A 25,229-nucleotide genomic window follows, 5' to 3' on the forward strand; every position below is an offset into this window, starting at 1 on the left:
GGGGCACTGGTGGTGAGGGAAGAAGAGGGCACTTTGTTGTTGGATTTGGGGTTGGTTCTTCCACTTCTTCTTGTGGGTTTCTAGTTCTCTCTGGTTCGTTTATCGTGTCTGTCCAACGCCTTGCAGTGCCCGTCAAGACAACTCTTCTGTCGATCATCATGAGTGCCAGTGTTCGCAGGAAGGGAATTCGATCGTTAAGGGGTAGCAATGGGACGGGCACGAAATGTCGCAATCTCGAACGAGGGATTTTGTTGCGGAATATCCCGCGCACACCGAACACCAATCGTAGTCAAATGCAACCCAGTTGCCCGGTTTCCTATCAGCACAGGGCACTGCAATTAGCTTCAAGTAGCTGCAGTTTTCGTTGCTTTCTTGGCTCGAATTATGGTTATGCGTCTAGACGAAAGCGAGCGGGAAGACCAGGCGCCAAACATTCCTTTGGTTAGGCGAAGAACGAAAGCAGAATGTGTGTCTTCTGGGGTTCTGTGAAGTCAAACGCAAAAAAGCATTAAACCCAATTCCATCTCCAAGCTTCTGCTCGTTTGCCATGAAAGCGGAAGCATAGCACACGCTGCCAGACACAAACCGAGAGAACGATGTGTGTACGCAGCACTCGCATCGTCCCCTCCCCGCGAAAATAGGATCCCTTTTGTGGCCTCCCGGGTCGATTGAGTTTATTACTGCATCAAGCTAATTACGAAAATTGTGCTACACCACCACCACTGCTCCCTACAGCTGCTGGCCTCGTGTGGCCTGGCAGGCATGGCTCACTCACCAGCTCACGTCACCACGTCATTGGTATTGGCCAACGTTGCTTCACCGTCGAAGGGAAAAAGGGGTGCCTGGCACTGGCGCTGGCCTGTCAAAGCTGCTGCTGCTGCTGCTGCTGCAGTAGAGGTCGAGAACGAGAACGCTACATCTGGGTACTGACACGTGACGGTTTGTTGGAAGGGACCACGTTGGGGGGGGTTTATGAAGTTTTATGCTCGATGAAACGTGGTCATCCCCTGAACAGAAGCGGAAGAAGCGGAAGGAGAGCAGGAAGAGGGTGCAAGCATTCTGAGCCCCTTCGCCGCCGGGCCACAACACAGCGATCGAACTTCTCGAAGTCCAGAACCCCGTCTGGTACGTAGCAGCTCGAGCGCGGGTTCCATTATGATCGATCAAGGTTGACGCGTCGCGTCGGTTGAAGAAAGCCGCATCTTCACGTAGCCCCCGGGCAGACACCCTTGGGTGTCTTTCTGTGTTTTGCATGATGCTTCAGCATACCGCAGACCCACAAACACATAGCCACGCACACGACTAATCCTCCGAATATCCATCCTGCAGCCGAACCGAACTGTCGTCTGTTCCAGCACCAGCCGGGTGTGTATGCGTGCCGTTGTGTGTGAACGGCCAAGTAATTGAATCATAATACTGCTAATTTAATTAAGAAAATGTCAATTAGAAACTCCGGGGGCTGTGGTGCAACCTTTTGCCTGCTTGTTGTTCTGCCTACGTTCTGGGCTGGTCTGCGACTCGTCGGCTTTTCGATCTCCGGACGTGTTGCTGTGTGCGGCACATGACGGCTACACAGCTCATACCACAGGCAGCGAAGACGAGGGAAAAGGGTGCCTCTTGGTGTATGTGTGGCCAGCAAGGGAATGTCTGATCCTTGATCCTTGTGTTGATTGATAAGTTGGGAAGATTCTAAGCAGCCGTCATCCTTCTCGAAAGGACGCAAAGCTGAAAAGAATAGTTTTTTTTGTATTTAACAAAACACTTGCGATGCTTAACGATTATCACTATTTCATTTAAATGTTTCATTTAATTTAATTTCATTTACTATCTAGATCTTGTGTGCTTAAAGCTATACAAGGGTCACTTAATAACTAGGGATAAAAGAGGAAATGTAACAAGAAAAGTATTTATCAGAAGAGAAAAGGAAGAGTTGTTCCTTTTAAATCAAAGTTTAACATGTTTCCCAAAAAGAATATTACTTGGAAGCATAACTTTGCTATTCTAAACTATAAAACTGAATGCTTTAACCAACAATTTATGTTTGAAACTAAGTTCAAACAGTCTCTATTAATCTAGAGCTACTCCTCAACATACTGTGCAAGCAACTTATCGATCCGTTCACCCTCTTACGCGCTCCATTAGATCCCTCCCTGCGGAGCACGCGTTCGTCGGTGAACAGTGAGTGAGTCTAGCTGGGATCTGGCCCCTGCCTATGCTCCTTGTATCGTGACAGAGTCCCCTCCAGGCCCCACGCCAGCGGCCATTCGATGGTTGCCCGTCAGGCGTCGTGTTACTGCGTGCGTCGTGCGTACCTCATCCTTCTCGTCCGCCTGCTGCTGGGGTGAAGAGAAAGGTGGGGTGAAGTGTCAATCGACGTGTGAGAGTTTCCCACCCCCCCCTGCATTCCACCCCTTACCACCCTAACGAACCGAAGGCGAACCTTAGGAATGACCCAACCACCTCGCGCACCTCGCACTCCCCGTCCGGTCCCCGCACCGGTCTCCGTCGCACCATAGGGAAATGGCAAAATGATTCATCAGCCACCGCCACCACCCTCGTGCCCCAGCCCTCGTTCCCCAGCCCTCGATGGTTCCTTTTTTTGCGTTTCCACCTCACTCTGCTTGCCCACCACAATGCGGAACACATTCAATCAAGCTTTACATTCTTTTCTGACCCCTTCGTACCCTCTCCCCACACGAACCAGACGAGCGGGCTCATCAGTGCCGACCGACCGACCGACTCTCGTTCCTTTCGTCCTTTTACGTCCGTTCTGGCCATTCCAGCGGTACTACCGGGCAGACTGGACGCGGTCAGCCAGCTAGGTTATCGGAATGGACTCACACCGCACTCCAACACGATTGGCAACTTTGGCTGATTGCAACGTTCTCATCAGCGCAGATAGAGAGGGGCGCATGTTGGTGCTGCGGTGGCCATTCATCGTCAATCATCATAGTTTTATGCTCTTCTGGGTCAGGTCGGGCCGATGGTGGTTTTTTTTTTATGAAGGAATCCTCGCCCCGAAAGGATATTCTGCTATCTGATACGCGCGATCGAAGGTCAAGTGATAGATGGATTGCTCCTTTGGAATCTGATAAACCTCGTGGACAATCGACGGATCAGATGTTGCCTCAGACGAAGAAGGTCAATATGTTCTTCTCTCTCTTTCTATTTCTCTCGTTATCTCTCTCTCTCTCTCTCTCTCTCTCTCTCTCTCTCTCGCTCTCTCTCTATCGCATATTGTGTGCGTGCAGCCCAAACAATTGCATTGCAATTCGAGGTGCAATCCGGTCCGTACGATCGCCGCCTAATGATGAATTGCTAGCGACGCAGTCCACCAGTTAATGAAGGTGCAGCGGCAACATAGGAAAACGGGGAATTTTGGGTTCCTTTCGGCCGTACCTTTTCCGGTTAATTAAGTGTCCTTTTGTGCATAATGAGACCACAAAAGGGTCGCACCAGGCTGGCTAGCTGGCTGGATGCAATTACATGACCGTACCGCGGCTTCTCATCAATCATTCCTTAAGGTAATTGAAAGATCTTTGCCAATGCCAGCCGGTATGACGGTGGTTTGGCAAATAAATTGGCGGTTTGTTGTGGCCACTCCCGAACTCCCCAAGATGTCCCTCCCCCCGGAGAGGTGCTGCAGGTAGTTCTTAGCTGTGCTTTCGGTCCTTCGCCCCTCTCCACCACCAGGTTTCGAAGGATCATCAGTGAATTGTTGGCTAATCAATGTGCCGTGATGGCAACAACAATGCAATCACTAATTGCAAACGCACACAGACACCGAACGGGTACCGAAGAGGAGGAGAAGCATTGGGAGGTTTTTTTTTTGGGTCGCTTGCAAATGCAACTCGTTTGTGTCCCTTCTTGGTGGACAACGACCAGGTCAACACCAGGCACCAGCAATTACGTGGCAAACAATGTAACCATAATCAGGATCGTCGGCGATTAGGTGATTGCAATTCGCGCAAAATGCACGCACGCACGCACGCACGCACACGTACCTTTTTTTTGCGAAAGCGAAATTGCATACTATTGGCGCTGGCCATTGGAAATCAATATGTTTTTTCATGCGACCGTGCGGCGTCTCCTCCGTTTGTTGCAGTTGCTGTGCCGCAGGCAGGCAGGCAGGCAGCTGCTGGTCGCGTTGTGGTTGTTCCGCGCTAATGATGGTTTAAATTGATGCAACCCGGCCGCACCCCGAAACCTCGATCAATCAATTCCCACATTTTGTTCTTTTGTGATCGCGCGGCCTCTGGAGCACGATCCACGAACCATCGTTGCTCCCAGGGCGATTCCAACGGGGGGGAATGGCAGTTGGTCACGTGTTTCCCCCGTTTCTCGGTCTACGCTCGGTTCTAGATTCGATCGCATCGTATCGAGGTACATATCGAGGGTCCTCCCGGGCTCCGCTAATGATGCTACAATGTTGCGGGGATACCGCACTTCACCAAACCACCCCGGGGGGGGGAGTGCCAGGGAACCAGCGAACCGAAGCGTATTGCGCGCAAATTAAGAGAATCGATCGAGAGGAAGAAGAGGAGCGAACTCCCGAGAACCAGGCTCACTAATCAGCGGGGACGCGGGGCTTAATGAGGGCGAGGGATTCCCCTTGTTCGAATGCCGCCCGACCAGCCCAGCGGAAGGCCGGACTGTGACTGCGAGTGGACTCAGCCTCAGAGGCCCTTCACCAACCCGTTCGCTACAATCCTGTTCGGTATATTCGAAGGACGGATCGTTCGGTGCGATAAGAAGAACTTTAGAAAGGTTGAGCAGCGAAAGACAGTTCGATCAAGGGAACGCGAGCTGCTCAAAAACGTGGCAATCGTACTTCGTGGACCGGTTGATTCGGTTTTTGGTGGAGTCTATTCCAGTCGAACTCTGGTTCCTGCTTTTTGTTCTTACAATTGAACGGAATGTAATGAGGGAAAGAGAGTGCAGAGGGAGAGAGAAGAGAGAGCGGGCATCCCTGGAGTGAGTTATACACCCTCGATCCCGGTGGTGTACCGAGATCGGATCGTGATGTGATTGATCAATCGATGGATAGTGAAGAGCAGTAGAAGCGCCGCACCTCTAATTACCAATGCAGTTACTGGCCGCAATGGCCCCACCGATGGCCATCCCTTCAATTTCACACTCCCAGGCCGCCGTGGTGACCAGACCCCATTGTGATGCCTCCAGGGGGTGGGAGGAATCGCCAATAATGAGCTCTTCTGTGGCCGATCATCCACCGTACAATTTTTCCCCAGCTTTTCGTCACCCTTGCCACCGTTCGTCGCAGGCCAATCGACGGTGTGTGCGTTATTGCTGGGTCCGTGGGTTTGAAACGTGCTCAAATTAGCCAAATAGCATCCCGGTGGCCACATCCAATCAGGAATCACAGATCCGTCCGATGGTTGGTGGTTGAAGACGGAAACGGAGAGGCAGCACTCGCTCGCCAGCTCTCTCTCTCTCCCGCCGGTGGCTGCAAATTGAAACATTGTAACACCGGGGGCTGGCCGGGCTGGCCGTGCGGCCACAAATTGCGGGTTTTGCGTGTCGCGTTCGCGGTGTGCTTGCTGCGAAGCGAAGGGAGCGGATAATTACGGATGTTTGTGGTTCCATTAATTAAATTACGAACCCGTCTGCCCCTCGCTGAGGAGGAGGAGGTTTTGGCCTGAGCCGTGGCACCTCACTCACTGCCACCAGGTATCAGTGTGGAGCTGGTGATGGCCACGTGTGCGTCACGTCTTTGTAATCATCGATCGATCGATTTTGCAGTTGCAGTTGGTCCGGTGATAGTTAGGCGGACGGAGGGATGAACAGTATGAAACCGAGAGCTCATTAGAACCGGCGGGTGCGATGCCGAGGATACGTTTCGCTTTCTCTCTTGCCCTCGTTGTTTTTATGCAAACGATACTGGATGCAACATTAGCAAGCGTAGCATCAATCTGTTCCAGAAAACCACCATTTTCGCATCCTTCTTGAGCTCTCGTCAAGGTATGGACTCACTAAAGGGAAGGAAACCGACACCGAGACGAGCCCAAGAAACTCTTGGTCTGTTCGATCTGCTGATCCTTCCAACTCCGCCTTCCAACCACCACTAATGAAAGCAATCAAATGTCGTCTGTTTTTCCTCGAATAATAATAGAGCAATCGAGGTAGAGCGATAAAAACGAGGAGGGGGGAGAGAGGGAGAGCAGCAGCGGCTGATGCCGGTTCCGGAAGTGATTCTTCCAACGCGTAGCATCCGAGCACCGCTGCCGCGCACCTCGTTAGCTCGCTGATAATGATGATGTTGCTGATGATGATGATGATGATGATGCTGATGCCAAAGATGGGCGACGCAGATGTGGCCTGGCAGCAGTCGACAAGAGAGAGAGAGAGAGAGAGAGAGAGAGGATCTCGTTACTTCCTCCTCCACCGCCACCGAATGGTGATAATGACGAGAGAGGGCGAGTACCACCCCAACCCCAACGCGTATATCCTTTCATTTTGCTTCCTTCCGTTCGATTCCGATGGCCAACCGACGGTGGTGGTGGGTGGGAACCGAGGGAGGGGGAGGGGGAAACCCACGTTCTGCGTCATTATTTGCCAGGTGTAAGCATGAAGCAGCCGCTCTTCAATAAATGGTACACATTATGCGTTCATCACCAGACATCACAGATACGGACGGACGAGACGGTGGCAAGGCGGCAATTATAATGATTGTTGGATGGAAGAGCGAGAATGGTGGCGACGCCGTACACCCCTCCACCTCGGCCACCACCGAGCGTGTTACAATGCCACCGTTTAATTGATTTCCAACGCACCGGGCGGCACAAAAGCGGCGGCTTTTCTTTAATGAATTTACTGCGGAAAAACGGGAACACGGGAACGAACTCGCTTGCACTCAAGCCTCAAACCGGGCAAGCTACTACAAAATGGATTAGAATTCTGGTGAGTGGCCGAGTGTGTGCCTGAAATGGTTCTGAAATGGAAGTGTTTCAGGTGCTCAAAAGGTGCCCAAAAGCTCTGGTGCTCAATTCGTTCAAAAAACAACGCGCAGAGTAGAGCTTATCAGTGCTCTGTTGGCCAATCTGCTGCAGCAGCACACCGCGATTGTTTGTCTAGTCATAATCAATCACTACCTCCTCTTCCTTCTCCTCGTCCTCTTCCTCTAGCGCACACGTACCTATTGGTCATTCAATGGTTGGCCAGCACAGCCATCACTAGGCAGCATAGTTGCTGCTACTCTTCCAGCGAGAGAGAGAGAGAGAGAGAGGAAAAAAATGGCAGCGAGAATTGCATCACGAAATGGCTGCGCTCGGTGAAGCTCCATTTGTGCACGCCAGCCAGCGGGCGGACATTGAGTGTGCAGTTTGTTGTTGCACTTTTCCGCCGTGGACCTTCTCTCTTCCGGTGGACGCGCGGTTATTAGTGATCACGCCGTGCTGCTCCAGAGTGGAATGCCTCTCTCTCTCTCTCCCCCCGAAATAGCAACCCTTCAAGAGGGTCCTCTAACACGTCGCTGTGTGCGAAATGAAGTCACAGAAATTCAATCAATCTTTTGTTTTAATCCGCTAGAGCCAATCCGTCGTCGACACCGGGCCGACGCGCCTGATGAGAGCGAGCCCAGAGCGAGTGGCTCCGATTTTATGATGGATTTCCGTGTCCTCCATCGATCTCGATGCGCTTTTTTTTCGGGGGCCAGAAACACCCCGAACATGACGAGGACGACGATCGAATGCTCGCGTTTTTGGAGGGCCCGCGTGTGCCCGCCACTATTCCAATTAGTGGCCGCCGCCGCTGCAGCCAGCGGACAAAGCGGACCTCTAAACAAAACACGTGCGAAGTGAGAGTTTGTTATGTGTGTTGCACTCACTGCAGAACCACTTCCGTCCGCGAAATGCATCCGCGAGCCAGAACCCCCCTCCCGATGTGATGCGATGCCCTCCGTCGCTTCTCGGTTTCAATGAATGAATTCATGCTGGACAAACGATCTCGGTTCAGGCAGGGGCAAATCGAGAGGAGTAGAGGAGAAGGAGAAGGAGCAGAGTTTGAAGGACCTCCCCGAGCGTTAGGGCAAGGGCCCCTAAGCAATATATGAATTTTTTAATTTGATTTTTCAAACGAACCTCCGCCGATGGTGTGGTGTCACGTGCGCGCCATACACCGAGTCCGTTGCTCGAGTCCGGGACGCGTTGGTCGCGCCGGATTGCTGCTGATATGCAATTAGTTTAAAGGATCTCCCGTTATCTCTCGTCCATAAATGGGAGCGAGGATCGCGAGGTTGGACGCTGCTCCGATTGCGAACATGTTGGCTCCCGGGGAGCGAAATTGTTGTTTCGACTGCCTGTACCCTGTACCAGGCCACTCCCGAGGTGGTTCAAAAGCAGTTTCTAATAAAATTGTGCGCTACAAAAAAAAATGCCGGTGTCCCGGTATTCGGTAGTCCATCAGCATCAGCGACTCTGGTTGGTTTGTGCTCGTGATGGTGGTGCTCCGCTGTACGTTCGGTGGACATTCGAGCTAATCGGGTATTGGGGGACAATAAAAATTAGATTAAAAAAAACAAAATCTAACACAACTGCAAAAGTGTGCCACCTAGCGGGAGCTAGTGCCCTGTCGGAGGATTGTTAAAATTAATTTTGTCCACAACAATCCTCGGTCCATTCGCCATCAAATCCTTGGCTTGCCGGCCGGGAAACAGGATTCCAAAAGAGATTAAAAAAAAGTACATCCCGGAAAGGAGCAGAAGCGGCCTTCTGCTGCCTAGACACATTCATCAAAACATAACTTCCGCCCGTTGGTCGCAATCCGCAAAAAGAAGAGAAAAAAAACGGAAGCCACAACCACCCGCTCTCTGTACCGGACTACTCGTGGGCCCTGGTGCTTCCATGTGTGCTTGTGTGCCAGAGAGAGGGAGTATTTGATTTTGTTTTAATTGGAAAACCGTACACACATACAAGCGCCCGCTTGTTGTGACGTACGTTCTGCTCCGTTCTAAGGTGTGCGGCGGCAATGGCGCCCCAAATTCGGCGGCCCTTCACCGAGGGAAGGAATTGCGCAATAAATCATTCTGTAAAGTTTACGTTTTACACACTGTGGTCTGTGGCGCTCTCTAAGGATAGGCGCACTTTGCCCTAAATGGATTACGTTCTCTCTCTCACTCTCTTCCAGCGTCGAAGCCAAAAGTTACCGGAACGTCGGTTAGCGATCGATTTAATTTATATTTTATTTTCGCCACTCGACCACTGCCGGGTACTGCTTAACAGTATTAGGCCTGTAGCCGCTGGTCCACCATAAAAAACTCACCCCCCGGTATCCCTCGCATACGGCCATCACAATTTGATCAATCAATTGCACTGACCACTCACTCAAAGGCAGGATCATCGTGGATCCGGGGTTGTGTGGCCCCTGGGGCGGTGTGGCGATCATAATTGACATCGGGTGTCCGAAGGTTCAGGACCCTTTCCCTCTCCGTTAGGGTGGCGCCATTGCATTTCAATTAATCGCATCCTCATCCCCTCCCCTCCCCGAATGTGGACGGAAAGGATGAAGGATGAGATCGATCGAACAAATTTAATTATTCACTCAATGGCCAACCGTGTACAGCCAGCCTGTGCGCCTGTGTATGTGCAGATTGATGTAAACGGGAGTAAAAATGTTGCTCAAAATTTAATTCCCCCTCCCTTTGGGCCAGCACCTTTCCCAGCCAACCAGCCAGCAAGCCAGCGTTCGCTTCCCAAGGGAAAAGTGCTCTCAAGTGGCACGTGTGTATGTCCTGGCGTCGTCACCATTTTCTTTTCTTTTTTTTAAATGTTGGAATGCCGCTCGCGCGCACTCATGGGAGGAAAATGGAAGGGTCCTAGCCGAGTCGATTAGAGCCAGCCGTTCAGCCGTCTAATCCCTCCGTGCACCCAGACTGTATGTATGTTGGGTGATGCCGATGCCGGGTTTTTGGGTGGAAATTTTGACGTTTTCCCATTGACGAAGGTTGACGGAGGCCGTTCGAACCTGTCACACGGACTCCACGCGAGGCGAGAGGGATAATTCTTTAATTTCTCGACCCTTCCACCAGCGCCGGATCGATACCGAGAAGAGAGGCAGAGAGAGTGAGAGAGAGAGAGAGAAAGAGAAAGAGAAAGAAAGAGCGTGGCTGTGTAGCAATGGCCTGTTTGACGGGTTTTGTGAAGCGATGTAATTGGGTTTCGTTGCTTTCCATTCTCCTTCCACTGCATTCATGCGGCCGCAAGAGCCAGGTTAGACCGGACTTTAGGGGTCATCGGGAGGAACGTCTTCGAAGGCGAGCATCCAAGAACCAGGGAGCATCGAGAAGTAATTAACTCTGAGCTCATTTCGTGCTGCCTCCCCTTCTTAACCTTCTCCATTCATCATCGGATCACCGGGGCTGGGGTTTAGAATGAAATTGAATTGGTTAATTATAGAGAAAATGATTTCTACCGAGAGGTTTTGGATCGGATTGGAGCAATTTAGAGGCGAATGATTTATCGGGAAAGCAAGAAAGCGCCAATCCAATTAGGTTTTTTTTTTGGGAGCAAAAACCCTCGATTAAGTTTGTGGCAGAACATATAGAAATCATAAAACCAGCGATGCTGCGAATCCAAATGTCATTAAAAGCTTTCAACGCTCTACTCTCAACACCCGACCAATCGTCACGTCACCTCCCGCAACCACACCTCACGACCCAATTAACCGGTCGGGGGGGTTACATTGATGCAACTGCTGCTGCAGTTACCCCATTCGTACGCCGGTTCTCGACGGTCAGCGCTGCACCTTCCGTTGACACGCTGTCGCTCGAATGGCGAAAGGTGGCACGAAAGGAAATGGTTGGAAAATTAAGCAACACTCAACCTCTCTCGTTCTCTCTCTCTCTCTTTGTATAGATTTTTGCTTCGATGCATGACCTATCGCAGCTTGGCAGCAGCAGCATGATCCGCCATAATTGCACGTTGCACAATTGGCGCTCGTGATGTGACCTCTCAGCCACACTTTGCTTTTCTGCGACTCTTCGCGTGCTTTCTCTCTCGCAAAGTTGCGACGCACGCCCGAAGGAAGAAAAAAGGACTCTTGCCATGGCATCTCACGGACCCTTTTCCCTTGGGAATGGCAACAGCCCAATTGATTTGTTTTCGGCTTTTTGTTTTGCTGCTTGTTAGCCGCGGGTCGGTTCGCTCGATCGCCCGGCCCTACTAATCATGTCAAACCTCTTTTCGAACACCGTTCCGATCGCAGTTCGTCGAACGTCGATCTCCGGCGCGATCAGCTGGTCCACTGCCAGTCGGAGATAAGCGGAGGTGGTGAAGGTCTGAAAACACCGTTATTAGCTCGACCGCGAACCCGGTAATCTGGGCTGCCCGACGGCCCGGCATGCTTTACGCACAACCACCTCCCCCCGAGAGAGTACACATTGTGCTACAATGTGTGGAACCGCCGCGTGGCCATGGTGCACGACCCCAGCTCCCCCCCGGCCCTTAAGTATAGTGTTTAAGGAGCGCTAGCTGGCCATCGAGGCTTCTTCGTTGAGGATTTGTTTTAATTTGCTCTCTCCGACACTGTCCGGCCGCAGCGACCCAGTTTTTGGTGCCGATGCGAAGCGAAAACAACAACATTAATAGCTTCCAGCACCACGGAACGTCACGATTGCACCGAAAAGTGCAGCCACGTCCAAGAAGGAGTAGGGCGCAATGTATGCCACCGTATGCTCTCGCATAATCGGCATCGTCCTTTCGCTTGGGTGGCACACGCAAACCCCACCTCCCTTCTGGACCCGTGGTGTGGTGCTGTGCGCTGAGTGATTGGTTCGTTAGTGACTAATGAGGATACATAGTCCGGGCTCCGGCTTTGGCAGCTGCAGATTTCTTTTTATTCCTTTTTATTCCGCCAGCAACGCGGTATCTTCGTTCGTTTTGTGCAACATCGTTGATGGCCGTGGGAGTTGGACGCACGAGTGTTTGTTGTTTGGTTCGCTAAGAGGAAACTTATTATGCGTCGGATGATGAGAGAAAACGAATCCGAGCACTGTTGTACGGTTATGGTATTGATTGATTTATTGTTTCACAAATCCGCTGCAAGTTTCAGCCGGTTCTTGCCCTTACAAATTGATATCCTTTATGCATTTCATCGCCTACAGAAAGAATGCTTCTTTCTTGCATATGAATGTTTAGTGTATTATGTACTACAATGGCTACATTACATACAACTGAATTCCTTCAATTGTATTTCGTTGTCGAGGATCCTTTTTCAAACAAAACACTCCAGGAGGAAGCATATCGAACTAACATTAACATAAAGCATGGCTAAAGAGAGCCCCTCCTGCTGGTTGCTATCGCGCTCCCCGCTCTTTGCCGAATCTCCTCCATCTACTCATAGATAACAATGGCTGCAGCAATCCGAATCCGAATTCATCGGGCCCAACAGGTGAATCCTCGTGGTACGGACCGGGAATGGTTGGTTGAGTCTTGAGGGCGATAATTCGATTAAATGGAGAACAACTTCTCCTTCCTCCTTCTATCCGTCGCCACAATCCCACAAAATCCCTTCGCCAAATGAACCTCAATTCAATCAGCAAAATTAGCTCAACATGGCATCGCACATCATCATCATCATCATCATCATCACGATCATCTTCGTGTAAAACGGAAGATGGTTTGGGGTGGGCGGGAGTTGAACTCGGTGCGACTGCTGGTGGAGCAGCAGCAGCCAGCCAACCAGCCAGATCATCATTACCGTTATTCATTTCCCGGTGGCGGTCTGGTACCTGGAACACTATTGTTTCCGCCAGAGAAAGAGAGAGAGAGAGAGAGAGAGAGAGAGAGAGAGAGAGAGAGCGCTTGTCCTGTCGACTAACCTCGGACATGGCGGTTTGAAGTCTGCTTCCAATCCTGGAATCCTGGAGCAGAAGCGAAACCAAACTTCTCATCCACATGTCCCGGAGCAGCAATCGTTTCTCGTTTCTATAATCTCTAATGAATTTGCACCACCCACACCAACCGCCCCTACCCACCGAGAGTTTTCCGTTAGCAATTTTCCACGATGCTTCCCCGTCTCTTTCATGCTGCTGCTGCTGCTGCTGCCGACGCTCGCTCGCCGGGGTTTTTCCCGATTTCTCCGAGCTGCACATCCGATACGCCGAGCATCGACGGAAAGTTTCCCTGGTAACCCATCCACCCATCATCAACCATCACCATCATCATCATCATCCAATCTTCGATCATTCCAATTTATATCGTCAGTACGTCAGCGGCTCCCCGCCGTCATCGGCCGTGCAGACTTCGCTTCTGCTCCATTTTCACCAATCGGGACCGGAATCGGGAATTGAAGTGAACCTTTGGCGCACACACACTTGTACATTCCTAATGGCAGCTCGGTGGGAACAGAAGGCACATCAGCGCAGTGCTCCGGCCACTCTTCCAACCATTTGTGTCTTTCCTGTCGCTGTTGCTGCGGCTGGATGTAAATTTGTTTCCGAAGCTTCGAGGACGTGTTTGCGTGTGGGTGAATCCCCGTTCCTCATGCCCCAAAAGCAGGCAAACTCTCGAAACAACCGATAAAATTAATTTAAGTGATGATAAATGTGGATCCCCTCCCAATGTGGCAGCTCGTTGCTCAAAAAATATCATTTCCAGCACGCAATTAGTTTGGCGCTCGTACTCGTTCTCTGGGCCCCTCTCTCGCCCCATATGTGCTAGTAACCGGTAGTCAGTAGCAGGGTACCACATTCCAACGATAACGATATTGAATCGAATCGGCTCTCGATGCTGCATCCTTGCGATGATGGTTTTTGGTTTTTGCGAAAATTGTGAGCTACCGTGCGCCTCCATGCAGCGGAATCGGACAGACAACGGTTCGAAACGATCGAGTTTGCTTCTGGTTGCTGATGGGTAGCTCCCAGTTAGTGAGAGAACCATCAGGAAAGAACGGACAAATATGAATTTGGCGAGGTGGGATGGGAAACTTTCTGGAAAAAGTGCACAGACTCAAAAAGCGAGTCTATTTTGAAACAAAAAATAAAGAGATCCACTTGTAGAATGTAGTAACATAATGTTGATTGGCCTGCTAATGAATCTATTCAATCGTGTGCTCGTGTGTTAGTCACTATCGAGGCAGATTGTGGATCATAGTACAGGGAAACGCTTATTGCAATTAGTTGGAGTTGTCAGTTAGCCTTAACAAATATGTCTTAATTTTTTTTCGTCGCTATTTTTTTTGTGACACATATTTTTAATATTTTTCCCTGAAAGCTGATCCTTTCAAGAATATTGTGTGAATTTTTTGGATTAATTAAAGCAAAACTGACAAACTTATAGATTTTTGAAAATCCGCGTTTCATATAAGGCTCCATGCAGCTCGCTACTTTGAAGTGGTTTTCCCAAAACCAACGTTTTCAAAGTAGGTGCCCACCGTACCGTAAAAACTACTAGAGCGATCGATTCGAAATTTTAACAGATAATCTGTACACTATTTGCTAGGTAGCCCCGTCAAGATTTCATGAAAATTGTTAATACTTTTTTTTTTAAACAAATCTTTAAAATTGTTTGTTTTAGGTAAAATGACAAAAAAGCATCATTTTATCAACTTAAAAAATCTGCCAAAAATCGAATTCGGAATTTCAACACAAACTTGACGGGGCTACCTGGATGAACTTATAATCTTTCGTACGACTATCGATTTGTATTTTTCTGATGGCCCATCACGTAGCTACGATGGGCACCGTAAAAAGTATCTTTTCGATGACATGACTGCTTAAATTTGATGCCATGGATGAAGTTTTTAATCAATCTTCCCCAAAATAAAACTAAATATTCTTCAAAAGTTGTCGTTTAATATTCCATTCACTTGGAAAAATAAAGTTGAATGGTTACGACACAAAAAATCGTCAAAAATGATCCGTTTGGCCAGAATTTACCGAAGCCCCTCATAATGCATATCGCAACATAAAATTAAAGTTTTCATAAAAAGTCCTTAAAGGTCAATCCCCATCTTACACTTTAGTTACTTCCTGCAGGATCCTTCCTATCTCGAAGGATCGGCCCACCAACAGAACTTTGTCCACTCGCACTCCCCCTCGAAAGCCTCCATTCCAAATCTCTTCCTATTAAGCAGGCCGAGTTCCTGTTTCAATTAAAACTGTCTTCAATATCGTACAATTGCAACTAAATTACCAACAGCCGCCTTCCCCCAGAACGCCCTCCAATGTGAGGGTGGTCTCTTTCACAACCCTCCAGCGCTCCATCAACGAACGAATGGTCGCCTGAGAGGAGGGTCGCCAGATGGAAACAAAGGGCCAGTAATCAACATTAAATCGCTGCTACAATTGCCACAAATTATGGCTGCGATGATATTAAGCTTCATTTTTCAGCATCTTGAGGTTGAGGCCCTGAGCACGGCGGGGGGTGGCTCGCTCCCATTTTCTCTCGGTGCCCATGCAGCGGCAATGAGCTTTCTAGAATTGGGATGCTGGGCAACGTACTTCGTTGGTGAGATAGATGATGGCAGGTTTGATCAGGCCTGAACCACCGCTAGACGAATGGTCCGGCTATTAAGTGGAAGGGGCCACGTTCTTTGTTTCCGCTTTTCCCAAGCTGCTTTCTTCTCAGAGGATTTGTCATTTGAAGGGATGTAGGAAAATGGTCAGTTGATGGAGAAGTATTCAATGTTGCAGTCATCATGAGCGTTATCTTTTTTAAGCCATGAATTGGTTCTTATCAATCTGGTTATCTGGTAGTTCTTACAATACAATCCCCTGTACAGTAGCTTGTTAGCCATAGAAGTTGTTTACTTAAGTGCATCAAAACTTATGCTATTAATTCGACTAATGTTTGAGTGCAATTTACTCTTCAAATGTTGTCTAAAATGTAATATCAAAATAGTTTGCCAACAACACGTGTGCCAAGAAATGTGCATTAGTTCCTTTTGGCATTTTCTATTTACTGTTTGCCTCAGCAACAGCATATTCCTTCCCATCTTCTAGCTCATCAAGCTTGAGTCTCGTCCTCTCGTCGTCGTCTTCCGACACTACACTCTACTCGTCCCTGGCTCTCTTATTCGCTCTCTCTCTCTCTCTCTCTCTCCCTCACTCCCTGCAGACGTGTGATGCTGAAGCGGGAGGCAAGCGGCGAGCAGAGCGAAATTTTCGTCCCTATTCATGGCGCCGTGTGTCATGATTTTCAATCACACAATTGTATTTGATTTTCTATTCCGGACAACTTTTCTATGGCGACATTAATTTGTGCGGACGAGACGAGACGGCGTGTACGTGTGGATGTGTGTGGCTGTGTATGTCTGTGTTTGTGTGGCGCCACGTCCCCCACATCCCCCGTGTTTCTCCTGGGCTCCCGGTCCCATGGTATACCGGCGGCAATCTGTCGAATGAGGTTTTGCGTGATGTGTTCTGGCCGTTTCCACGTTGTTGTCGGTGCTCGCCGGAAGCTCGTTCCTTATTGCTCCATCAGACACTGGGCGGGGAGGGGATGCGAAGTTTTTTTTTCTTCACAATTTTTCTCTTCTTTTGCGTTTAGTTTTCAAATTCACTTGCACACCCGAGACAGAGAACGAGTTTTGTTGGTTGCAACAGATGGCCCTCAACGTTGGTCGAGACTCGTCGCTTCTTCGCGACGATGCTCATAGGCGAAGATGATGACGATGATGTGGATGATGGTTGAGGTTTATTTGTCCCTTTTATCTAACCGGTATGGAACGGTAACGAACACGACAGTTTGGTGTGGCAGACATTTTTACGATTTCACGATGCTTCCGTTTCCGTTTCTCGAAATTAGTACACGGCCTTCGAAACAACCATTTTATTTAGCAACTATAAAGCAGTATTCCTTTTTTGTACAAAGACCTAGACAAAGGTTGCAAACGTTCTTCAAAAACATGGTGTAACATATTTTCATTCGATTCAAAAAGTGAACTGCAAGTGAATATTCGTACTATGCGGAATCGTCTCCAATCGCCACCGCTTCGGCAAATTGCTTAACCATAATGGTTGCACACCGCACGATTGAAACCACCACGATGACGATGACACCTTCATCATGAGGCGCGATGCTGCGGTGGCGATAATAATAATAATAATCATCCCCATCATCATCATCATCGACATCGTTAGTCGGTTGCCGGTTGGTAGCGGCCACCATTCTGTGGCCACCATTCAGCGGACAAGGAAGCAGAAGGAAAGGAGAGAAACGGATCGCCAGCGAAAGGTAGCACCACGCGAGAGTCTTCATCTTTGGCAGATCCACGGCTGCGGCGTTGGTCGTTGGTGGCACTCTTTCTCGCCTTCTCTTGTTCTCAGTTTCTCTCTCTCTCTCTCTCTCTCTCTCTCTCTCCCTCCTCATTTCTTCAAGAGCAGTGGTTCGTTATTATTGTTTGTTATTCTACTTTCTGCTTCCGCCGTCCGGCTGATATCCTCTGCTGCTAGGAGCATGATTATTGCTAACGATTACGCGCCCTCTCTGATTGTGGGATAGCTTCCTTGCTCCATCGCTTCCTACTGCAGTGAGCTTTGGCAGTAAGATGATGTTCCGATTTTAATCTTGGATATAGGAGAAATTACTTAGAAAACACGTGTCTGCGTGAGCAGATCCCTTCACTCAATTTGTGGCTTGTAAACATGGTTTGAATATCATATCTTTCGGGCGAGAAGGTCCACGAAATGGTAGGATTGCAATGGAGTTACATTCTAAATGGCGACACTTTTTGCGCAACATCCATCCAACAATTCCCACATTGCTTCCCACTGCAACAAAGTCTTCGCTCACTCATATTTCAACCACCGCCCATCACGTTTAGCGGTTTGTTCCATCCCTGCACCGCTTGATTAAAGCATCCATCTACCTCAAAACATCGCTATGCAATGCACACTAACACTGTTCGCGATGCCATTTGAATATCCCAAATTTTGGGCAACGAGCCAAGAATAAACCATGGGGATATTAAAGCAACGATAGAGCAACGAAAAAGGAACAAAAAAACACCCCTCTTGTCAAAACGTGTAAACAGAATTGAACGTAAATCAGCGAATGTGTCGTCAGGCTTTGATTTATGACGGGTACAAGGCAGAACGCGAAACACCTTCCTTCCGGCAGAGGCAAACAGAGAGGTGCACAGCATTCCCGGCGAGCAAACGAACCCCTGGCCACCTCCTGCACCACGTGCACGTGGCGTGGTGGATGCACGATCAAATAAAACCACTCGCCGGATGCTAAACGCGCGCACACCGCCGCGATGCACGAAAACTCTTGCTGGCTAACGAAAGCGAGAGAGAGAGAGCTTGTGTGCTGCTTCACTTGTTCGAACCAAAATTCAGGGTGGTTTGCTCTAATGAGTCTTGCTCCCTAGCACCTGGCTGACTAACGATTGGACGGGGGCGATCTGAAATGGAGTTAAAAAATGAAGAAAAAGAGGTTCTTTGTAGCATAAAACGATCGGAGATGATAGAGGCATCTTGAAGGGCTGAACAGCTGGATCCACTCTCCTTATTTCTTTTACTTGTCATTTCTTTTCACCTCTAAAACGCACACACGTCCCCTAGCGGTGCCTTAGTTCAACCACATCGTGCTCATTACTCTCGTCACCAGCGGTGGGGGGTGCGATGGAGGCGCATGGTAGTTGACGTTTTTGAAACACGAAACCGTACCGCTCTGTACGAGTCTGCAATTACCGGGCGCTCACTAATTAGCTGATGCAAAGCAAGTAAAACAGAAATGAAGAAGAGAAGCGAAAAGCAGCAGCAACAACAACAACAACAACATCATCCTTGGTTAAACTCTCCCCTACGGCAGTTTCCGCCCCCCCAAAAGCCAGCTCAAAGTCACGAGACTTTGTCCGGCCATCGACAGTGCCATCCGGCGGGCATAACTCATTGTGTTTGCGACGAACACACGACGATGTCGGCGGCATCGACTCGACCCGGTCTCGCGCACCAACACCGAGCACCGAGCTCCTATCATGTTCTTTAATTAACTTATCTTATTAATTAATTAATTAACAAATTAATTACCAGACCACGCTGATGGACCAGTTTTGCTTGCCGCAGGGGTAATATGATGCCGCTGACGAGAGCTTCGGGGGGGGAGATGAGGATGCATACCGGCTACCGGCAGGCGGCCGTCTCTCTATCGCTCGCTCTCGATGTGGCGCTCCGATCTGAGCACCTTTGGTGCTGGAGATCTGATAGCTGATAGCGAGCGGCGATAAGAAAATGGCAACAGATAGAAAGAGAGAGAAAGAGAAAGAGAAAGAGAAAAAGAGAGTGTCATGTTGCAGAGAGTATCAAGGAGCACATGGTTCATGAACTCCCTCAGTTATGCTTTGGCAGTTCGTGAGTGTACGATCCACACGAACCGAGCAATCACAACCGAGTGCCAGGCTCCAAAGGAGCATCCTAAGGACGGTGACCAGAATCGAGCTTGATGGGTTCGTGAGTGTCTTTGTCTTTTACCTTTTATCAGCCAGTATCGGCTGATAATAATGATGATGATGCTGCTGCTACTGCTAGTGAAAAGGAAATCAATCCCTAAACCATACAGCATGCAACATAAATTTCCTTTTTCCTTATAACAAAACACGCAAGAAAACTGAACTAAATTGATGTCTCACAACACTGGCCACTAGTTACTGACGAAGCTCATCATTAAGCAGTTTCCATCGAAAACCAATCTAACCGCCAGGTGTTTAACGCCTGCCGCTTCGGCTTCATGGCCACGCACGACCACAGAGGCACGCAGACCAATCGCGTAATTAATATTAACGCTACCCGAAGGCGCGCTACGTGCATCGACTGTCTCAGCACTGGTTGTCGGTTTAGAGCAACTCCACATCACGAGCATCGAGCATGGAGCGTCCGGAGCTGAATGTGCGGGAAAGAGACATCCACCCCATCGCCTCAAGGCTGCAGGATCCCTTTTCTCCTCGAGGGATAATAGTGTGGGATGTCACCGGTTCGTCGAGTAGTCGAGCCTAAGCCACGAGGCTTCTGCCCTCTTCAGTTGGGCGGTTGGTGAGTTGTTAATTTAAACGCGAACCAAGGACGAGGGCCTCGCCTCGAGGCAGAGTATTGCTAATGAGGGCTTTAGGGTACCCTTCCAACACACACCAACATATCCGTGGGTTTGTGATCGTCTCTGGCTGGGCTCGGTCGAGCGGGTTGCTGGAATTAGATTAACCGTTCACACCTTCGGGCCCAACCCACTGCCTGCCAAAAGGAAGAACCTGCCATTGCCTGTGCCCAGACCACAAAAGAGGAAGTTTGAATGGGGTTAGGGTGTTGTATTTGCATAGGAGCATGCATAATTAGAGGCAAACAATGACTCAATTATCACTGAATAGTGTCTTGGCAGGCAGACAGGCAGGCAAGCCGATCGATAAGGCTGTGTAGCGATATGCTTACCGAAGTTGCATCCATAACCGTTAATACCTGGAGCTCGGAAGTTCGTTTATTAATTAAGAAACATGATTGTTTTGGAATAAAACAGCTTTGTTATAAACCAAAGGCTTTTTTTTGCTGCAACAGTTGAAACATTTATGCACAAAGGATGCACAATCTTTTATGGAGAAGGAGATAAGTGTTTTCCAAGTTGAAAATGTTGAAAAATGAAGCTGTGAATGGTGCTTGTCATTAAACTTCTCAAGCTGCTGCAACAGTTCCTTTTTCATGCGTATCTTTTTTTTCTCAAAAATTGAATCCTTTCCCTCAAATCAGCTCGAGCTACACCTGAGGTGCTTTGCCATGTCGAACTGAGATTCCCAATTGCCAATTGCTCCTTTTTGGCTGCACCATAAGCAACCACCACCAACGGGAAGCCAGCATACGGGAGAAAGCGTCCGGCGCGACGTGGCGCCGTTCACCGTGTAGCGCAAAAAAACGAAAAAGCGCAATCCCAGATGTTTACCAAGCAATTTTCCGACACCCAGCGTCTTCTTGCCGCACCAGAAGCGTCTCAGGCACGCTCTCTTGCTCTCTCATTTTCTCTCTCTCTCTCTCTCTCTCTCTCTCTCTCTCTCTCTCTTTCTCTCGCTCTCTCTCTCTTTCTCTCGCTCTCTCTCTCTCTCTCTGTTGGGGTGGCGTGGGTTGGAATGTTGTTTCGCTTGTTTGTTTGTTTACAAGGTTGATCAAACAAATTTGCCCGTAATTCCCTCTCCCCTCGTGCGAACCCATGATTGGTACCATTTAGGATGAGAGAAAGAAAGAGAGAGAGAGAAACGAGAACTCCTCAAGTGTATGTGTTTGTGTGGCGAGGAAAGCTGTTCCTTTTGATCCTCCAGCGGACGGAGAGCTTGGGAATCCCGAAACACCGGAGAGGGAGCGCTGTGCTCCATCGTATTTGTATTCAAATCATTGATTTGAGTGCACAGCGCCACGCGAATGGATTGCTTGTAATCCTGTTACGTGCACGGTTAAAGGCAGGGACTTTTTCATTGATTTTACTTAGTTTCGTCGTGGTTTTTTTTTTCGTGATGCTGCAACCAAGCAAGAAGCAGCGGAAGAAGAGTAAAGCGCCAATCGAACATATGCATCGCACATCGGCAAAGGTGGGGTGAGTAAAGCCCCCCCAAAAGGATCCGTCGAGGTAGCAGCAGCACCATCAATAATGTACTCATGGTCTCGTGGCCAACGAGCCATCCGGCCGGCAAAAGACGGACAAGGCAAGGTTCATGTCAAGCAGTACCGATTACACGAATCGTTACAAATCGTGTTCACTCGAACGCGCCCGGCCGGTCTGCCGGCCTGTCCGGAAGTGAAAGAAACCGAAAGACCGACCGACCACTTCCGACACTCGCGGAAAACGAGGGGAAGACCGGACCGGAAAACGCAGACCGGCCGATGCGGTTGGGGAGGTCTGATACCTGAGATGAATGAATGCTGGTACAGGAAGATTACAACCACAGACACAGACGACGGGCACGACGACGACCATCACCACCACCACCACCAGCAGCCGTTTGGTTTGGGGTGGCCGCCGTCGGTCCGCCACCAGACGAAAAGACGTTCGTGTCCGGAATGTCCTGTTTGGATTCATTTTCTTTCGCTGCTTTCGTTCATCCAGTGCTACTGCAGCAGAGGAGGAGGAGGAGGAGGAGGAGGCGGAGGAGTGGCAAGAAACGTGATTTTCTGTTTGGGTTCCCCTTTCCTTCAGCCCTGGTCCCGGCCCAGGACGGAACAATATTTATTCACGTTTGCTCTCTTGTTTGCTCTCGTGCTGCGTTTCCTCACCCTTCCATTGCTCTCGCTCTCTGCCTTTCTCTCACTCTATCTCCCTGTGTGGGCTGATGGCAAAGGGTTTTTTCTTCTTTGCTCTCGGGTTTGACTCTTTTTACCAGATCTCACTATCTCCTTCTCACTTGGTCGTTCCGTTGAGCTCAACAGTCAACAGCACTTCCGGTGTTTACAGTTGGACGCGTCGTTGAAGTGTTGAAGAGGTTTTCAACCTGTCCTTCTTGTCCTGTTGCCCCTTCTTTTTCTTCTTCTAGTTCATCGTCCTGTTTGGTTTTTGCATTTTTCACTTTTCGGGTGGTCTATCCGGATCCTTTTTTGAAGCTTGTTTTTGTGTAGGATTGACTTTTTTTCAGTTGTTTTACCGATTGATTGCCTGTGCTATTGACTGAATCCCTGCGAATGCTTTTACTTTCGTATAGGTCTGGCAATATACTTGAGCTTACTCTGGTATTGTTATTCATTTACTTCATTGTTTTATAGTTTCTCATTCAGTTTTACCTTTACTTAATAAGCTTAATCTTCGCAGAACCATTTTGTTTTATAAACAATCAATCTAATGAATTCATTTCGTTCTTTGTTGTGCTTTGTTGCAGGCTTTTTGGAAGTGGTGCCTGTTCCGCCTGCCATCAAACGATACCCGCCAACGAGTTCGTGATGCGGACGACGTCACACACGACGATAAACAACAACGTGAACAACGCGGCGAACAACAACAACCAAAATGGCACGGCGAACAACAACAATAACAACAACAACGGCCAGTCGGTACCGCAGCACCACGTGTTTCACCTGAAGTGCTTCCAGTGCTCCAAGTGCGGCAGCCATCTGGTGCAGGGCGATCGGTACTACATGCTCGGCGGTAGTCTGGTGTGCGAACCGGACTGGCACAAGCTGGTGAAGACGACGAACAACGCCACGAACCCGCCGTTGCGCAAGGGCAAGGTGGGCCGACCGAGGCGCTCCAGGGACTGAGATGGTCCCCGGCTGGGTCGTCCGCCGAAGATGAAGCGACCGCCCCTACCGCAGCCCCAGCCGCAGCCACCGCCATCCCTCCCTTCCCAGCAGCAGCAGCAGCAGCAGCAACAGCACTCGGTTCTCGGCCAGTCACAGCCACCATCGGCGGCCCAAGGGCTAGCCGGGGTCGATGATGCACTGTCGGCGTTAATGGCCGGCCGAGCAGCGGCCAATGGTAGCACGGCAGCACCGGGCAGTGCAGCAGCTGCTGCAGCAGCGGCAGCGGCCGCCGCAGCTGCCGCTGCCGGTGTAATGCTAGATGATCTCGATCTCGCCACCCAACGCAACCTTGCTCTCGCCCGTCTCAACGGATCACCATTGGCCACCGGTGCGAACGGAGGTACCTCAGCGGCCGCCGTTGCTGTGGCCGCAGCGGCGGCGGCTGCTGCTGCTGCAGCGGCTGCCAACAATGGTGGCCCTCAGCCACCCCAACCTGACGGACAGTCTCTCTACAGCCATCTGTACGGCAAGGAGATGGGTTTGATGCGTAAGCTGTCCTCGATGGACGACTACTCAGCCGTTGCGGCCGCCGTAGCCAGCGGTCACCCTCCAAACCCCTCCTCGACGCCATCCGCCGCCATGCGAAACTATCAGCAACTGTTGCAATCCGGCGAAGGAGTGCTCTCTTCGTTACACCACCAACACGGTGGCCAACAGCACCAGCAGCACCAACAACCCAATCCCCATCACCATCATCATCATCACCATCAGCAACAGCAGCAGCAGCAGCAGCAGCATCATCATCCGCACAATCATCCGCATCAACCACCGAGCTACAATTCGACCAATCAACAGCAACAGCAGCTTCACGCGCATACCAAGTACAATGGCACGAACGGTGGTAACGCTGGTGGCGCTACGTTCAATGGCTATCATCCGCACGGTTCCGGTGGAGGGTTGCTAAAACCGTGCTACGACTACGCGACCGCTACGGCAGGACCAAACTCCACCGGCGCTCCACAACAGCAGCAGCAACAGCAGCATCACCATCACATGCAGCCACCAACGAATGCACCCTCGAATGGGCCTCAAATCAAAAAAGAGCTTTCCTTCGGTGATCTCTACACACCGCCCCTAACGCCGTCCTCGATCGGAAGTGGTGGAAGCACGGGCAGCGCAGGAACCAGCTCACAATCACCAGCCACTACCGGTACCACCACGGCCAGCGCCGTCTCCACGGCACTGGCTTTCATGAACAATTTGCAACACTCGTCGGGTACAGGGACGGGTTACGGTGACAGTCCTGGTGGTGGTTCCGACGGTAACCAGTCAGTGAACGGCGCTGGCAACAACAATGCCACGGCTAACAGTTGCCTGCGAAGCGGTAAGCAGTTGGTGGCAAACACCGATCAGGCAACAGCCGCCATGCTTTCGATGGCGGCTCGCGGTGGCTCAATTATGAATAGTCTAGCGAATGGTGGTAGCAAGCAGCAGCAGCAGCAGCACGATTCGCCAAATGCCAGTGACGTTGCGGATCCAACTGCGGCACACCTTCAGCACCATCATCATCATCATCATCACCACCATGGTGGGCATCAGCAGCACATGCACAATCATCAGTTGCAGCTGCAGCAACATGCGGGAGGAATGCATCTTCACGGTGGCCATCATACCGTTGGAGGACCGAGCGGTGCAACGATGAATGGTACGGGTGGTGCGATCTCTGGTACCGCTGCTGGCCCCGGCAATGACGAGGAACCGGATAAACTATCGTCACCACTGACTGGCACGTCGACGCTCACCTCCGAGCTGCACGATCCGGACAATGACAGTGTTGAGGATGGGTACACGATCCTGTAAGCGGTTTTCTGTAAGGACCTGCACCGCACACACACTCACTCCCTTTACGCACGATTCCAGTTTGGTGCCATTTGTTTATTACTCAGTGCTCTCCGGTGGGGTATGTGTGTAGTGGGAGGCAGGGCGACAGCGGCGCAACCAATTGTGTATCGATTAAAGCAGAATGGCAGCAGAAACCACGACGCGAAACCCGTAATGTGATGTTAAGAGT

At 50.1% G+C, this 25,229-nt stretch overlaps 2 protein-coding genes across 5 annotated transcripts in view; both read left to right on the top strand.

Annotated features, from left to right (window-relative positions):
- The window catches only part of LOC126569865 (LIM homeobox transcription factor 1-alpha), a 158,025-nt gene extending 134,849 nt beyond the window's left edge, over positions 1-23,176 (top strand). For all 4 annotated transcript variants that reach the window (XM_050227252.1, XM_050227255.1, XM_050227253.1 and 1 more), the window contains one exon: positions 22,798-23,176. In XM_050227252.1, the coding sequence (XP_050083209.1) occupies positions 22,798-23,176 (379 nt within the window). The remainder of the gene's footprint in view (positions 1-22,797) is intronic.
- Positions 23,177-23,206: 30 nt separating this feature from the next.
- Positions 23,207-25,018, top strand: LOC126576270 (protein pygopus-like). Its single transcript, XM_050237481.1, has 4 exons — positions 23,207-23,393; positions 23,478-23,749; positions 24,014-24,685; positions 24,758-25,018. Exons 1-4 carry the CDS (start codon positions 23,207-23,209, stop codon positions 25,016-25,018), a joined length of 1,392 nt encoding a protein of 463 aa, XP_050093438.1.
- Positions 25,019-25,229: the final 211 nt, after the last annotated feature.

This window comes from Anopheles aquasalis, chromosome 2, assembly GCF_943734665.1.
Source record: "Anopheles aquasalis chromosome 2, idAnoAquaMG_Q_19, whole genome shotgun sequence".
Taxonomy (NCBI): Eukaryota; Metazoa; Arthropoda; class Insecta; order Diptera; family Culicidae; genus Anopheles; species Anopheles aquasalis.